The 16,997-nt window shown below is 50.9% G+C and overlaps 1 protein-coding gene across 5 annotated transcripts in view; it reads left to right on the top strand.

Annotated features, from left to right (window-relative positions):
• IGF2BP1 (insulin like growth factor 2 mRNA binding protein 1) overlaps positions 1-13,901 on the top strand; it is a 57,357-nt gene extending 43,456 nt beyond the window's left edge. For 2 of the 5 annotated variants that reach the window (XM_038754205.1, XM_038754203.1), the window contains 7 exons: positions 839-974; positions 4,066-4,186; positions 6,720-6,841; positions 8,233-8,307; positions 8,731-8,862; positions 12,085-12,198; positions 13,793-13,901. In XM_038754205.1, coding sequence (XP_038610133.1) covers positions 839-974; positions 4,066-4,186; positions 6,720-6,841; positions 8,233-8,307; positions 8,731-8,862; positions 12,085-12,198; positions 13,793-13,885 — 793 coding nt within the window. In that variant the 3' untranslated portion in view covers positions 13,886-13,901. Of the gene's footprint in view, positions 1-838; positions 975-4,065; positions 4,189-5,864; positions 5,868-6,719; positions 6,842-8,232; positions 8,308-8,730; positions 8,863-12,084; positions 12,199-13,792 lie in introns of all 5 variants that reach the window. The other 3 variants (XM_038754201.1, XM_038754202.1, XM_038754204.1) reach the window with 2 other exon arrangements.
• Positions 13,902-16,997: the final 3,096 nt, after the last annotated feature.

Raw genomic sequence — 16,997 nt, 5'->3', positions numbered from 1 at the left:
TCGCTTCACTTCTCTGTGCCTCAGTTACCCCGTCTGTGAAATGGGGATTGAGACCGTTAGCTCCAAATGGGACAGAGTCTGTGCCCAACCCGATTTGCTTGCATTCACTCCAGTGCCTAGTATAGTGCTTGCTACAGAGTAAGGGCTTAACAGATATGATCATTATTATCATTATTGATTAATTGATTGGGTCTGTGGGGGCGGTCCCAGGGGAAGGCTGCCCGGTGCACTCATTTGCAGCGTGGCTCTCTGTGCCTCAGTTACCCCGTCTGTAAAATGGGGATCGAGACTGTTAGCTCCAAATGGGACAGAGTCTGTGCCCACCCCGATTTGCTTGCATTCACTCCAGTGCCTAGTATAGTGCTTGCTACATAGTAAGTGCTTAACAAATATGATCATTATTATCATTATTGATTAATTGATTGGGTCTGTGGGGGCGGTCCCAGGGGAAGGCTGCCCGGTGCACTCATTTGCAGCGTGGCTTAGTGGGCTTGGGAGTCAGAGGCCATGGGTTCTAATCCCGGCTCTGCCACTTGTCTGCTGTGTGATCTTGGGCAAGTTACTTAACTCCTCCGTGCCTCAGTTACCTCATCTGTAAAATGGGGATTAAGACTGAGCCCCACATGGGACAACCTGATTACCTTGTATCTCCCCCAGTGCTTAGAACAGTGCTTGGCACATAGTAAGCGCTTAACAAATACCATAATTATTACTATTATTATTATCATTTGCCTGGTCACCCCTCTCTGTGTCCTGCCGACGTCCTCGGGGCTCAAGCAGGGGCTCGGCTGGGGCCCTGGGGGAGGTCACCTGGCTCCGCTCCCTCTCTCCCGTCCAGCCTTCAGGATCTGACCCTGTACAACCCCGAGCGGACCATCACAGTCAAGGGTTCCATTGAGAACTGCAGCAGGGCCGAGCAGGAGATCATGAAGAAAGTGCGCGAGGCCTATGAGAACGACGTGGCGGCCATGAGCGTGAGTATTGGGAGTTCGTTCATTCATTTGTTCCTTCAATCATATTTATTGAGCGCTTACTGTGTGCAAAGCACTGTACTAAGCGCTTGGGAGAGGGCAACTTCCCAAGCACTTAGTACAGTGCTCTGCACACGGTAAGCGCTCAATAAATACAATTGAATGAACGAATAAATGGACACATTTCCTGCCCTCTGCTCCTATCCGACCCACCCCCCTCTCCAGCCTCAGTCTGTCAGACAACAAGCCCCTCTCTCTACCCAGTGCTTAGAACAGTGTTTTGCATGTAGTAAGCGCTTAACAAATGCCATCATTTATTTATTTTTTATTTTACCCCCAACTGGGACAGGGCTCTAGACCAGGCAGCCATGACCTTGACAGGGACGATGATGATGATGATTATTATTGCATTTGTTAAGCGCTTACTATGTGCCAAGCACTGTTCTAAGTACTGGGATGGACATAGCCCTTCTCACTGGGGGTTCCCAGTTTGATGGGAATACCTGATAGACAAATAGACCATTCCTGCTTCCACTGCAGAGAGGCAGGAAGCATGGCTTAATGACTAGCTCCCGAGCCTGGGGTCGGAAGGTCATAATAATAATAATAATGATAGCATTTATTAAGCGCTTACTATGTGCAAAGCACTGTTCTAAGCACTGGGGAGGTTACAAGGTGATCAGGTTGTCCCACGGGGGGCTCACAGTCTTAATCCCCATTTTACAGATGAGGTAACTGAGGCACAGAGAAGTTAAGTGACTTGCCCAACATCACACAGCTGGCAATTGGCAGAGCCGGGATTTGAACCCATGACCTCTGGCTCCAAAGCCCGTGCTCTTTCCACTGAGCCATGCTGCTTCTCATGGGTTCTAATTCCAGCTCTGCCACTTATCTGCGGTGTGCCCTTGGGTAAGTCACCTCACTTCTCTCTCAGTGCCTCAGTTCCCTCATCTGTAAAATGGGGATTAAGACTGTGAGACCTGGGTGGGACAGGGACTGTGTCCAACCCAATTATCTTGTATCTGCCACAGCGCTTAGAACAGTGCCTGGTACATAGCAGCGTGGCTCAATGGGAAAAGCACAGGCTTGGGAGTCAGAGGTCGTGGGTTCGAATCCTGACTCTACCACATGTCTGCTGTGTGACCTTGGGCAAGCCACTTAACTTCTCTGTGCCTCAGTTACCTCATCTGTAAAATGGGGATTAAGACTGTGAGCCCCACGTGGGACAACCTGATTACTGTGTATCCTCCCCAGTGCTTAGAACAGTGCTTTGCACATAGTAAGCGCTTAACAAATGCCATTATTATTATTGTAATTATTATGTGGCCTCCTGGGAAGAGCCCGGGCCTGAGAGTCAGAGGCCCTGGGTTCCAATCCTGACTCCACCTCCTGCCTGCTGTGTTACCTTGGGCAGATTACTTAGCTTTTCTGAGCCTCAGTTTCCTCACCTGTAAAATGAGTCAATACCTGTTCTCCCTCCACTTCACTTAGATTATGAGCCCCATGTGGGACAGAGACTCTGTCCGACCTGATTAACTTGTATCTACTCCAGCACTTAGTGCATGATACATAACAAGCACTTAACTACCATAATTATTAAAAAATTATTATTATTTAGGCTGGGAGTCCCACTTGGAACAAGGACTGTGTCTGATCTAATTATCTTGTGCCTACCCCTGTGCTTAGTATGGTGTTCGATACATAGATATAAAATGGAGAAGCAGCTAGCTTAGAGGATAAAGCATGAGCTTGGGAGTCAGAAGGTCATGGGTTCTAATCCCGGCTCCGCCACCTGTCTGCTATGTGACCTTGGGCAAGGCATTTCACTTCTCTGGGCCTCAGTTACCCCAGCTGGGGATTAAGAGTGTGAGCCCTATGTGGGACAGGCACAGTGTCCAAGCAGCGTGGCTTAGTGGGAGCCCGGGCTTGGGAGTCAGAGGTCGTGAGTTCTAATCCAGGTTCCGCCACTTGTCAGCTCTGTGACTTTGGGCGAGTCACTTAACTTCTCTGGGCCTCGGTGACCTCATCTGTAAAATGGGGATTGAGACTGTGAGCCCCATGTGGGGCAACCTGATTACCTTGTGTCTCTCCCAGCACTTAGAACAGTGCTTGGCACATAGCAAGCGCTTAACAAATACCATCATCATTATCATCTACCCCAGCACTTAGAACAGTGCTTGGCACATAGCAAGTGCTTAACAAGGGCCATAATTATTACATTAAATCATCCATTCAATTTTATTTATTGAGCGCTTACTGTGTGCCGAGCACTGTTCTGAGTGCTTGCAATAAACAGTCGCATTCTCTGCCCACAACAAGTTTAATAATAATAATAATAATAATGGTGGCATTTATTAAGCACTTACTATGTGCAAAGCACTGTTCTAAGCGCTGGGGGGATACAAGGTCATGAGGTTGTCCCACGTGGGGCTCACAGTCCTCATCCCCATTTTACAGATGAGGGAACTGAGGCCCCGAGAAGTGGAAGTGACTTGCCCAAAGTCACACAGCTGACAATAATAATATAATAATAATTGGCATTGGACACCTGACAATAATAATAATAATAATAATTGGCATTTGTTAAGCACTTACTATGTGCAAAGCACTGTTCTAAGCGCTGGGGAGGATACAGGGTGATCAGGTTGTCCCAAGTGGCGGAGCCGGGATTTGAACCCATGACCTCTGACTCCAAAGCCCATGCTCTTTTCCACTGAGCCACACTGCTTCTCCAAGCAGTTTACAGTTTAGAGTGGGGGAGCAGACATTAGAACAAATAAATAAAATGGCAGATTTGTACAGAAGTGCTGTGGGGGGGGGGAGGGGGGGAAGAGCAAAGTGAGCAAGTCAGGGAAGTGCAGGAGGGAGTGGGATTTGAATCAGCTCCCTGCCCCGTGCTGTGTCCTGCTCCCTATCCTGCTCTCTGCCATTCCCTGTCTCGCTCTCCGTCCCATGCCCTGTCCCGCTCTCTACCCCAGGCTCCATTAAGCCCTCTGCCCATATATTGCCCGGTCACTAGCCCTGATCACTAGGGGAAACAGCAGGAGCTGGCCTGTTTCCTGACCCACACATTTTCCTGCCTCTTCTTCCTCAGCTGCAGTCTCACCTGATCCCTGGCCTCAACCTGGCTGCCGTGGGCCTCTTCCCAGCCTCCTCCAGCACCGTCCCGCCTCCTCCCAGCAGCGGGTCGGGGGCCACCCCTTACAGCTCCTTCACGGTAGGGTGGCCACGTTGGAGGGGCAGGGAGGGGTGGGACGGAGGCTCTCGCAGGCTCTCGATCTGGAGCTCGGCTACGAAGGGTCTTCACTGCCGGGGCGGGTCCCCTGGGGGTCATCATCAATCGTATTTATTGAGCGCTTACTGTGTGCAGAGCACTGGACTAAGCGCTTGCGAAGTCCAAGTTGGCAACATATAGAGACAGTCCCTACCCAACAGTGGGCTCACAGTCTAAAAGGGGGAGGAGGGTCACCCAAGGGTGGTGGCGGGGCAAGCCCCTCCCAAGAAACATCACTATCCTCCAGCGCTGGAGTTGGAAGGAAGGGAATCAGTCAATCAGTGGTATTTATTGAGCACTTACTGTGCACAGAGCACTGTACTAAGCACTTGGGAGACTACAATTACAGTCGAGGGAACATCATCATCAATCGTATTTATTGAGCGCTTACTGTGTGCAGAGCACTTTACTAAGCGCTTGGGAAGTACAAGTTGGCAACATATAGAGACAGTCCCTACCCAACATCATTATCATCATCAATCGTATTTATTGAGTGCTTACTGTGTGCAGAGCACTTTACTAAGCGCTTGGGAAGTACAAGTTGGCAACATATAGAGACAGTCCCTACCCAACAGTGGGCTCACAGTCTAAAAGTTAGAACATGTCTATTGACTTCGTTATATTGTTATGTTACTCTTCCAAGCCCTTATTCATTCATTCATTCAGTCAGTTGTATATGTTGAGTGCTTACTGTGTGCAGAGCACTGTACTAAGCGCCGGGGTTATTTGTACATATTTATTCTAGTTATTTTATTTTGTTAATATGTTCTGTTTTGTTCTCTGTCTCCCCCTTCTAGATTGTGAGCCCACTGTTGGGTAGGGACCGTCTCTATATGTTGCCAACTTGTACTTCCCAAGCACTTAGTACAGTGCTCTGCACATAGTAAGTGCTCAATAAATACTTGTACATATTTATTACTCTGTTTATTTTACTTGTACATATCTATTCTATTTATTTTATTTTGTTAGTGTGTTTGGTTTTGTTCTCTGTCTCCCCCTTCTAGACTGTGAGCCCACTGTTAGGTAGGGACCGTCTCTATATGCTGCCAACTTGTCCTTCCCAAGCACTTAGTACAGTGCTCTGCACACAGTAAACGCTCAATAAATACAATTGAATGAATGAATGAATGAATGAAGTACAAGTTGGCAACATATAGAGACGGTCCCTACCCAACAGCGGGCTCACAGTCTAGAAAGGGGAGACGATGAAACAAAACATATTAAGAAAATAAAATAAATATAATAGTAAATATGTACAAGTAAAATAGAGTAATAAATATGTACAGTGCTCTGCACACAGTAAGCGCTCAATAAATACGATTGATGATGATGATGATGTACAAACATATATACAGGTGCTGTGGGAAGGGGAAGGAGGTAAGGCGAGTACAGTGCTCTGCGCACAGTAAGCACTCGATAAATTCCATTGATTGACAAGGAGTTTCCAGTCTAGAGGGGGAGACAGGCATTAGAATAAATTATGGATATGTACATAGGTACTTTGGGGCTGAGGATGGGGTTGAAGCAGCGTGGCCTAGTGGAGAGCGCATGGGCCTCGGAGTCAGGAGGTCATGGATTCTAATCCTGGCTCTGCCACTTGTCTGCCGTATGACCTTGAGCAAGTCACTTCACTTCTCTGGGCCTCAGTTACCTCACCTGTAAAATGGGGATTGAGACTGTGAGCCCCATGTGGGACAGGGACTGTGTCCAACCCGATATGCTTGTGTCCACCCCAGTGCTTAATACAGTGCCTGGCACACAGTAAGCGCTCAACAAACACCACGATTATTATTATTTTATTGAATATTAAATGCTTAAGATGTGGAAAACAAACTGTGAGCCCATTGTTGGGTAAAGATTATCTCTATTGCTGAATTGTACTTTCCAAGCGCTTAGTACAGTGCTCTGCACCCGGTAAACGCTCAATAAACACGATTGAATGCATAAATGAAACTGCAAGTGCATGGGTGACCCAGAAGGGAAAAGTAGGGGAAATGAAGATTGTTGAGGGAGGCCTCTTGGAGGAGATATGACTTTTGAGAAGCAGCGTGGCTCAGTGGAAAGAGCCCGGGCTTTGGAGTCAGAGGTCACGGGTTCAAATCCCGACTACACCAATTGTCAGCTGTGTGACTTTGGGCAAGTCACTTAACTTCTCTGTGCCCCAATTACCTCATCTGTAAAATGGGGATTAAGACTGTGAGCCCCCCGTGGGACAAACTGATCACCTTGTAACCTCCCCAGCGCTCAGAACAGTGCTTTGCACATAGTAAGCGCTTAACGCATACCATCATTATTATTATTATTTAGGAAGGCTTTGAAGATGGGGAGAGTAGAGGTACTTAGAAGGTCATGTGGTCCAGTCCCCTGCCTCCAGGCTGGGGATTCCACTCCCTCCTTTGGCCTCCTGAACTGGTGCCCTTTGTACCTCAATGTTTGGGAAGTTCTTCTTTAAGTCTAACCCTGCTCTCTCTTGTTGCAGCCTCCAGAACAGGAGATGGTACAGGTGTTCATCCCAGCTCAGGCCGTGGGGGCCATCATCGGCAAGAAGGGGCAACATATTAAGCAGCTGTCGCGCTTTGCCAGCGCCTCCATCAAGGTGACTTCTGTGTGGGGAGGAGGAGAGCATCCTTCAAGGGTTATTCATTCATTCATTCAATCGTATTTATTGAGTGCTTACTGTGTGCAGAGTGCTATATTAAGCACTTGGAAAGCACAATACAGCAATAAAGAGAGACAGTCCCTGCCCACCATGGGCTTACAGTCTAGAGGGGGGAGAAAGACATCAAAACCAGTAAACAGGCATTAATATAAATAGAATTATAGATATATACATAAGTGCTGTGGGGCAGGGAGAGAGGAGGCAGGGCAAAGGGAACGAGTCGAGGTGACGCGGGAGGGAGGGGCAGCTCAGGAAGAGGGGGCTTAATCTGGGTATGCCCCTTGGAGGAGGCCTTCAATCGTATTTCATTCAGTTGTATTTATTGAGCGCTTACCGTGTGCAGAGTATCATACTAAGCGCTTGAGAGAGTTCAATACAACCATATTCCCTACCCACAATGAGCTTACAGTCTAGAGGGGGAGACAGGCATTAGTAGAAATAAATAAAATTGCAGATATGGACATAAGTGCTGTGGGGCTGGGAGGGGGGATGAATAAAGAGAATGAGTCAGGGCGATGCAGGAAGAAGTTGAAGAAAAGGAAGAGGGCTTAGGGAATGCCTTTTGGAGAAGATGTGCCTTCAATAAGGCTTTGAAGTTGCGGGGAGTAATAATTGTTGGATATGAAGAAGAAGGGCATTCCAGGCCAGAGGCAAACATGGGCAAGAGGTCAGCCCTGAGATAGACTTGGTCGAGGTACAGTGAGTTAGGTTAGAGGAGTGAAGTATGCCAGCTGAGTTCTAGTAAGAGAGGAGCGAGGTGAGGTAGGAGGGAACAAGGCGATGGAGTGCTTTAAAGCCAATGGTAAGGAGTTCTTGAGGAGTGGGGAAACATGGCCTGACCTTTCTTGTAGAAAAATGATCTAGCAATAAAATGAAGTATGGACTAGAGTGGGGAGAGACAGAAGGCAGGGAGGTCAGCAAGGAGACTGATACCATAATCGAGGCAGGAGAGGATAAGTGATTATATTACCATGGTAGCAGTTTGGATGGAGAGGAAAGGGCAGATTTTAACGATGCTGTGAAGGTCAAACCCACAGGATTTAGTGATGGATTGAATGTGTGGCTTGAATGAGAGAGAGTAGTCAACGATAATACCAAGGTTATGAGCTGGTGAGGCAGGAAGGATGCTGCCTAAAGTGACGGGAATGTCAAGGGGAGGATGGGGTTTGGGTGGGAAGATAAGGAGTTCTGTTTTAGGCATGTTAAGTTTGAAGTGACAGTGGGACATCCAAGTAGAGATGTCCTCAGGAACAGCCCTGGCTGAAGGCAGGAAAGCCTGTCCTCCGCCCCACCCCACCCTCGCCCATTCTCTGTCTGTTGATTTTTAGATTGCTCCCCCAGAGACCCCGGACTCCAAAGTGCGTACGGTCATCATCTCCGGTCCTCCAGAGGCTCAGTTCAAGGTACCGTCTTCCCCGAGGCCAGCTGGCAGGGCAGGATGGGGTCAGGTGGGGAGAGGGGAGCCTCTCATCAGCCAGATAAGCAATGAGCACAAGGTCCTTAGTGGCCTTCTGGCCCTTTCTGCCCCTGGGTGGAAAGATGGGTCCAGAAAGATGGGAAGCCAGCATTGTTTGACGTTCATCTGGCCATGGCCCTGACTAGCCCAGGGCAAGAGCAGAAGAGCCGGCCAGGGGCCGAGAACCCAGCCCACCCCCAGACTCCGACGTGACCCTTCCCCACCCCAGTGAGGCCTGAGGGATCTCTTTCCACCACTCCACCCTGGCAAGTCCAGAGGGAGTGCGACACTGCCCGTACGGTGAGGCCTTTGGGAGCGCTCCCGACCCCCGGCAAAGCCTGAGAGCGCTCACCCTCCTTCCCCTACTCAGGCGCAGGGCCGGATCTACGGCAAACTCAAGGAGGAGAACTTCTTCAGCCCCAAGGAGGAAGTGAAGCTGGAGACGCACATCCGGGTCCCGGCAGCTGCAGCCGGACGTGTCATCGGCAAAGGCGGCAAAACTGTGAGCGGGGTCTGCGGGGCGTCAGGAGGTGGGATGACGACGATGGCATTTGTTAAGCGCTTACTATGTGCAAAGCACTATTCTAAGCGCTGGGGATGTTGCAAGGTGATCAGGTTGTCCCACGGGGGGCTCATAGTCTTCATCCCCGTTTTACAGATAACTGAGGCCCAGAGAAGTTAAGTGATTTGCCCAAAGTCACACAGCTGACAATTGGTGAAGCCGGGATTTGAACCCATGACCTCTGACTCCAAAGCCCATGGTCTTTCCACTGAGCCATGCTGCTTCTCTTGGGTGGGGTGGATGGGGGTGGGGCCTCCCCTCCCTTCCCCTCTCCTCTCCTCCCTGGTTGGGGTCTTCGAAGGTTGGGGTCTTCGAAGGTGAGGCAGCCCTGTGGCCGGGTCGAGGGGAAGAGGAGCAAGCAGAAGATGAAGGAACTGAGGCATGGAGAAGTGAAGTGACTTACCTAAGGTCACTCAGCAGACAAGTGACAGAAATGGAATTAGAACCCATGTCCTCCAGCTCCATGCTCTGTAATTTATTTATTTATATTAATATCTGTCTCCCCTCCTAGACTCTAAGCTCGTTGTGGGCAGGGAATGTGACTGTTTATTGTATTGTACTCTCCCAAAAACTTAGTACAGTTCTCGGCATACAGTAAGCACTCAGTAAATACAAGTAAATCATCGTGGTCCTGGCATTAACATAGTGTTCACTGAGTGCAGGGCACTGTACTGAGCATTGGAAAGGAATATGAGCCATAGATGGGGTCCCTGGCCCTCAGGGGGCTCACAAATGATAATAATAATAATGATGGTATTTGTTAAGTGCTTACTATGTGCCATGCACTGTTCTAAGCGCTGGGATAGATGCAAGGTAATCAGGTTCTCCAACGTGGGGCTCACAATCTTAATCCCCATTTTACAGATGAGGTAACTGAGATACAGAGAAGTTAAGAGACTTGCCCACAGTCACACAGCTGACAAGGGGGTGGAGTCAGGATTAGAACCCATGACCTCTGACTCCCGAGCCCTGGGTCTTATCACTAAGCCACGCTGTTTGTTCATTTTCTAGACTGTGAGCCCGCTGTTGGGTAGGGACCGTCTCTATATGTTGCCAACTTGTACTTCCCAAGCGCTTAGTACAGTGCTCTGCACACAGTAACTGCTCAATAAATAGATTGAATTCATTCATTCATTCATTCAGTTGTATTTATTTTATTTTTTTAATGGTATTTGTTAGGCACTTATGTGTCAAGCGTTTATTGAGCAGTTATGGTGTGTAGAGTACTGTACTGGGTACTGAGAGAATATGTTATAACAGTAAACAGTCACATTCCCTGCCCACAACGAGCTCACAGTCTAAGGGGGAGACAGACATTAATATAAATCAGTAAATTAATAAAATAGGTGGGAACAAGGCAGAGGCAGGCTCAAATCTCTCAGCACTTAGAACAGTGCTTTGCACATAGTAAGAGCTTAATAAATGCCGTTATTATTATTATCTCAACAAAAAACTCAAAACTCAAATCCAATGAAAGAGGCCACAACAGGTTTCCCCTGGGGAATTTGTTCCCTGGCCCCGCCCACTCCACCAGGTGGTATTGAATGTGTTTGAATGGGATTAAATGTGGGATTGAATGTGTTGGAGAAGCAGCGTGGCTCAACGGAAAGAGCCCGGGCTTTGGAGTCAGAGGTCATGGGTTCAAATCCCGGCTCTGCCAACTGTTGGCTGTGTGACTTTGGGCAAGTCACTTAACTTCCCTGGGCCTCAGTTACCTAACCTGTAAAATGGGGATTGAGACTGTGAACACCCCATGGGACAACCTGATCACCTTGTAACCTTCCCAGTGCTTAGAACAGTGCTTTGCACCTAGTAAGCGCTTAATAAATGCCATTATTATTATTACAGTGTAGAGGGACACATTTACAGTCTAGACTCCTCCCCTCAGTCTCATGGCTCCACCTGCTGATGTCAGCCCCTCCTGCTGATAGCAGTCCCTCCTTCCAATTTCACTGTTCTGCTTCTCCTGCATCAGTTCCTCCCCACAGTCTCACAACTGGTCCCTCTGTTGCGACTCCCCACAGTCTCCTAGCTTCATTCTGGTGACAAGGGCTCCTTCTCCTCCTAATCTCGTAGCTCCGCCCCTTTGACATCAACCTCCCCCTCCAATTTCACTGTTCCATCAATTCATTCCCAGAAGGACCTGGGTTCTAATCCCAGCTCCGCCATCTGTCTGCTGTGAGACCTTGAGCAAGTCACTTCACTTATCTGTGCCTGTTACCTCATCCATAAAATTCATTGATCCGTTCATTCATTTGGTTGTATTTATCGAGTGCTTACTGTGTGCAGAGCACTGTACTAAGCACTTGGGAGAGTACAATACAACAATAAACAGACACATTCCCTGCCCACAATGATTTTACAGTCTAGAGGAGACAGACATTAATATAAATAAATAAATTACAGAAATGTACAAAATGGGGATTAAGACTGTGAGCCCCAGGTGGGGCAGGGACTGTTTCCAACCCGATTTGCTTATATGGATTCCAGAGCTTTGAACAGTGTCTGGCACAAATATCACTGACATTATTGTTATTAGAATCTCACAGCCTGTGCTCTGCACACAGTACATGCTCAATAAATACAATTGAATGAATGGTGTGACTCCTCCCCCATTTCATAGCTAAAAATAATAATTATGGTATTTGTTAGGTGTTTTCTATGTGCCGGGCACTGTTTGGATACAAGTAAATCGGGTTGGACACAGTTCCTGTCCCACATGGGGCTCACAGTCTTGATCCCCATTTTACAGGGGAGGTAACTGAGGTGCAGAGACGTGACTTGCCCAAGGTCACACAGCAGACAAGCGGTGGAGTCAGGATTAGAATCCAGGTTCTTCCAATTCCCAGGCCCTGCTCTGTCCATTACGCCATGCTACTTTTCAGCCCCCATCCATTAGACATTGGCTCCTCCCCCTTGATGTTATAGCCATGCCTCTCTGAGACTTTCTGCACCAATCTCTGCCCCTATGGTGTGACTTCTCCCCCAGATCTTTTAGCTCTGCCCCTCTGGCTCTTCCCCTTAATCACACTGCTCTGTTCCCCCCACCCCCTGACCCCAGTTCCTTCTCCCGTCCCCTCATTCCCCCCTGCCTGCCTCTGTGCCTGCCCGCCCCCCCTTCCCTGGCACTGCCCCCTGAGCCCAGTTCCCACCTCCGGGCAGGTCAATGAGCTCCAGAACCTGACCGCAGCTGAGGTGGTGGTGCCGAGAGACCAGACGCCCGATGAGAATGAACAAGTCATCGTCAAAATCATCGGACACTTCTATGCCAGTCAGGTACATCGCTGCGGGCGGGGCTGGGCAACGTGGTAGGGTCTGACAGCGTAACGCAGAGGTCCCAGGCCCAGAGCTCCTAGCTCTCCTTAAGCAAGTCCTGCCTCTGTCCTGGAGCATCCTCCCTCCTCGTATCCGACAGACAGTGACTCTCCCCGGCCTTCAAAGCCTTATTAAGGCCCATCTCCTCCAAGAGGCCTTCCCTGTCTAAGCCCTTCTTTCCTCTTCTCCCACTCCCTTCAGTGTCACCCTACTTACTCCTTTTATTCATCCCCCCACCCAGTCCCACAGCACATATTTCCATAGCTGTGGTTTATTTATTTATGTTAATGTCTGTCTCCTCCTCTAGACTCTAAGATCACTATGCACAGGGAATGTGTCTGTTATATTATCATATTATATTCTCCTAAGTGGTTAGTATAGGTGCTCTGCATAAAATAAATACAATTGACTGACTGACCTGCCATCTATGGTGAACAGAGTCTGGGGGAGTTGACATAATCAATCAGTGAATGTCAGTCAGTCAATGACATTTATGGGTGCCTATTATGTACAGGGCACTATATTAAAAATACCAATTGCGGTATTTGATAAGCTCTTGCTATATGCCAGTACTAAGCACTGGGTAGATACAAAATAATCGGGTTGGTTAGAGCCCCTGTCCCACATGGGGCTCACAGTCCTAATCCCCACTTTACAGTTGAGGAAACTGAGGCACAGAGAAGTGAAGTGATTTGAAGTGTATTGTCATTCTAGACTGTGAGCCCGCTGTTGGGTAGGGACTGTCTCTATGTGTTGCCAACTTGTACTTCCCAAGCGCTTAGTACAGTGCTCTGTACACAGTAAGCGCTGAATAAATACGATTGATTGATTGATTGATTTGCCCAAGGTCACACAGCAGACAAATGGTGGAAATGGGATTAGAACTCATGGCCTTCTGACTCCCAGTCCTGTGCTCTCTTCACTGGGCCACGCTGCTTCTCCTCAAGGAGCTTTCAGTAATGTCAGGAAAACAGGCACAACCAACCAATCAATGGTATTTACTGTGCCTACTGTGTGCAAAACATTATACTAAGCCCTTTGGAGAGTACATTACAGTAGTTGGTAAACATGATGCCTGCTCTCAAGGAACTTAAAACTAATGGGGGAGACAGACACAGCTGAGGAAGTACTTAAGTAGTAGGGTACGTAAGAAAAGATCAATCAATCAATCGTATTTATTGAGCGCTATGTGCAGAGCACTGTACTAAGCGCTTGGGAAGTACAAATTGGCAACATATACAGTCCCTACCCAACAGTGGGCTCACAGTCTAAAAGATGTATAGAAGACCTTAGTCACTCGACCAGACTCCTCAGTCCTGCCTTGGCCCGGGTTCAAGTGGGGTTAGACCGCTCCCAGGAAGAGGGGAAGGGCGCTAACCTTCACCCCTTCTGCTACGCAAAGCCGTGGCCCCGTTTAGGACTCCTTAGGGAGCCGTGAGCCTCTGTCTCCCAGCTTCTGTAGGCCAGACTGTGTCTCCCCCCCTACCCACCCCCGCCAACCACCATCACCACCCTCTCTCTACCTGTGTTCCCCATCCCCTCCGCTCCCCATCAGATGGCCCAGAGGAAGATCCGGGACATCCTCGCTCAAGCGAAACAGCAGCACCACAAAGGGCAGAGCGGCCAGACCCAAGCCCGGAGGAAATGAGCCAAGATTCCCGACCCCCGACCCCTGACCCCATCCGCCCCAGAAGCGGTGTGGAAGCCGAGCGAGACCTTCCAGGGCCCCAGCGCCAGGCCCTCAGAGAGCGTGGGAACCAGGTTGGGCTAGGTGCCACTCCAGGCCCTACCGGCCTGCCCGCTTGTTGATGTTCCGATGAAAAAAGCTGACCCCTGACCCTGTCCCCTCCCCTTCCTGGTCTGCCCTGCCCCTCAGAGGAGCACCCCCACCCCCCCACCCCTCATCCCCCCCCCCCCCCCCGAGCCAAGACACTTTTAGACAAGGATTTCCAGCCTTCTGCCACTCGCGGAGGGGCCCGAGATGGGTCTCCCGGAGCCCAGGCCACTCCTGACAGGAACGTGGTGGGAGGGAGAGGTGCCGAACCCTCCCTGAACCAACCGCCTCCCTCAGCACGTGTGCTCTCGTGTGCCCGGGTGTGTGGAGCCAGAAGTGTGGGACTGTGGTCATGGCTGCTTCCTGTCCCTAGTTGGATGTCTAAGATGGAGTTGAAGGGTTGGCTGTGTGTCCCGGGGAGGACGGTAACACCTATTGGCCCAGTGTCCACAGCAGCGAGGCCAGTGGCCCCCAGAAACCCACCACAGCCTTCCAGTTGGATTGGGCTAGAGAGCGGGGTTCCAGGGGGAAGGGCCAGAGGGGCAATCTCAGGGTTTAGGGGCAGACTGGGGACGGGGCAGAGGCCACGCATTCCCTCCAGCCTCTAGGAGAGGAGACTTGGACCTAAGCTGGGCTCTGGGGTGGCTAGGGGTGGGGCCAGGGGCAGGGTTTGGGCCCGAGGGGGTGGGCCATCAACCCTCCCTCCCCCCAAATTCCTTGCAGCAGCCAAGGCCGGAGAGCAGGGCCAAGGGGGAACAGCTGGCATGTTTAGCAAAACTACCTCAAGGTACGAAGTTACCTCAGCGATTCCTCCTTATCGTCCCTCTTTTGCTTCCCCCTTTTGGCTTACTGATATTTTATATAAAAGAGAAAAAAAGAGAGAAGCCGATAGCCTTGAATATTTTATTTTTTTAATGAAAAAGAAGAAAGTTGCATTTCACAATTTCCTAGGTAGCCAGGGGCATTGCGAGCAGGGAGCCGGGTTAGGGATGCTGTGGAGAGGGCCAGGACCATGCCCCAAGCCCTCGCCTCCTGGCCATATGCTGTAGCCACACCCCAGGGCCACGGGCCATGGCCACGTGTCTCAGGCTCCCTCCCCTACTCTCCCCCTCTGCTCTACCCTTCCTCTTCTCCTTTCCCTACTCTACTTCTGCCCCCTCCCTATCCCAACTCTGCTCCTTCTCCCTCACCCCTACGCTTCCTTCCTTCCTGCTCTCCCTTTGCTCTCTTCCTTAATCTGCCTCCATTCCCTCCCCCATTCTGCCTCTCCTGATCCCACCTCTGTCCCCTTCCCCCTCCACACCTCTGCTTCCTCCTCCTCCCCGCCTCTGCTCCCTCTCCCTCGCCCCCTCGGCTTCCTTCCCTGCTCCCCTTGTGCTCTCTTCCTTAACCTGCCTCAATTCCCTCCCCCACACCACCTCTCCACTCTCCCCCTGCCCGGCCTGTGTCCCTCCCCCCACCACACCTCTGCTCCCCTTCCCTGCTTCATTTCCCTCCTCCCCACCACCTCTGCTCCCTCCCCTGCCTGCCTCTGCTCCGTCCCTCCTCAGGGCCAGGAAAAGTGTTAGATTGTCACCCCTCCCCGGCTGTCCCCGCAGAGCCCAGAGCAACTCCAGCAGTGACCTGTCCAAACCTGGAGGGAGGTGGAGGGACGTCACCCCCGGCCTAGTCCAGGGGACAGCTCTCAGTTTCTGATCAGTTTTTTCATTTCCGCCTGGGCTGAGCCCCCAGGCTGCCGTTCCTCTCCGACCCCTGGTCACCTCCCCATGTGGTAGAGCCCCCCCAGAGCTGTGGCTGCCATGACTAGCTGCTAGGTTCCCAGCAGTGATGTCTTGGGGCAGAGAATATGGTGGCCTCAAGGCATTGGGTAGGCCACAGTGTACCGCATCCCTGTCAGATCCCCGGTAGGCTGTCATGTATCATGTCCCTGTCAGCTCGCCGGCCCAGCTCCCCTGGCCTTAAGGCAGGTTTGGTCAGCCTAAACTGGCCACAACTGCCTCTTGTTTTTGGGCTCTGCAGGGGACTGGGCTTGGTCTGCACACTGAAGCCACCCAACCACTGACTCAATCCTCTGGCTGCCTAAAGAGGCCATTGAGGGCCCCTGGGCCTCTCTTCTGGGGCTCCTCTAGAGAGCTGCCATCAGTGGCTAGTTTGGTCCCTCCATGGCTCAATGAGAGTTTCCAGATCTTTGTTCCTCTAGGTCCACAGAGCCATGGCCCCGGGCCCGAGGACCAGCATGGCCACATGGTCCCAGACACGGGCCAGTGGGGTGGGGAGGTCAGGGAGAGGCCTGAGGCCTCGGAGCCATGGAGAGAGGAAGAAGCAGAAGGCGTCTGAGATCTTCCAGGCCGCCTGGGACTTGGGCTGTCAGATCGGCTCCCCCGCTTCGCCTAGAACCCCTGGATGGCGGGGGGGGCGTTTTGTTGTCGATCAGCTGGACCCAAGGACTTTTCGACGGCAAGTGTTTCCGATTTCACGTCACGACGGTCTCGGTGGAGAGGGCGCCCACGGAGTCTGACGTCACATTGTTGTAGCCTCCCGCCCTGTGACCCATCCCTGGCTGGACTGAATCCTCTGAGTTTCACATCACACTTCTCTCTGCCTTCACCCGGTTCATCCCAGCAGCTGGAGGTGACCTCCGACCGGACTCTACAGCCAGTTCCCTTGCCAGAGCCCCCCAGGCCAAGGCCGGAAAGTCACCTGAGCGGAAAGGGCCCTGGGTTCAGGGCAAGGAGCAACGCTTCATGTCCCATCCTTCCCGTGCCTTACTTCCCCTCTCCCTTGGGCCCCATTTCCCGGCCCGGATCAGAGACCCGTTGACCAGCTCCGAGGACAGCCAGAACTCCAACTCTGGGCCGAGGAAGCCTCAGGGCAAGGAACACTTGACAGAAGATGTGACAAATCGCTCTTTGAGCAAGACCACCGAATTGCATTTTCAGAAAGGGCATTTCTTTTTTTTTTTGCTTCCTGAAAACAAAGGCCTGGC

Source organism: Tachyglossus aculeatus, chromosome 11 (assembly GCF_015852505.1).
Source record: "Tachyglossus aculeatus isolate mTacAcu1 chromosome 11, mTacAcu1.pri, whole genome shotgun sequence".
NCBI classification, from domain to species: Eukaryota; Metazoa; Chordata; class Mammalia; order Monotremata; family Tachyglossidae; genus Tachyglossus; species Tachyglossus aculeatus.
This window is presented reverse-complemented; position numbering and strand designations above follow the sequence as displayed.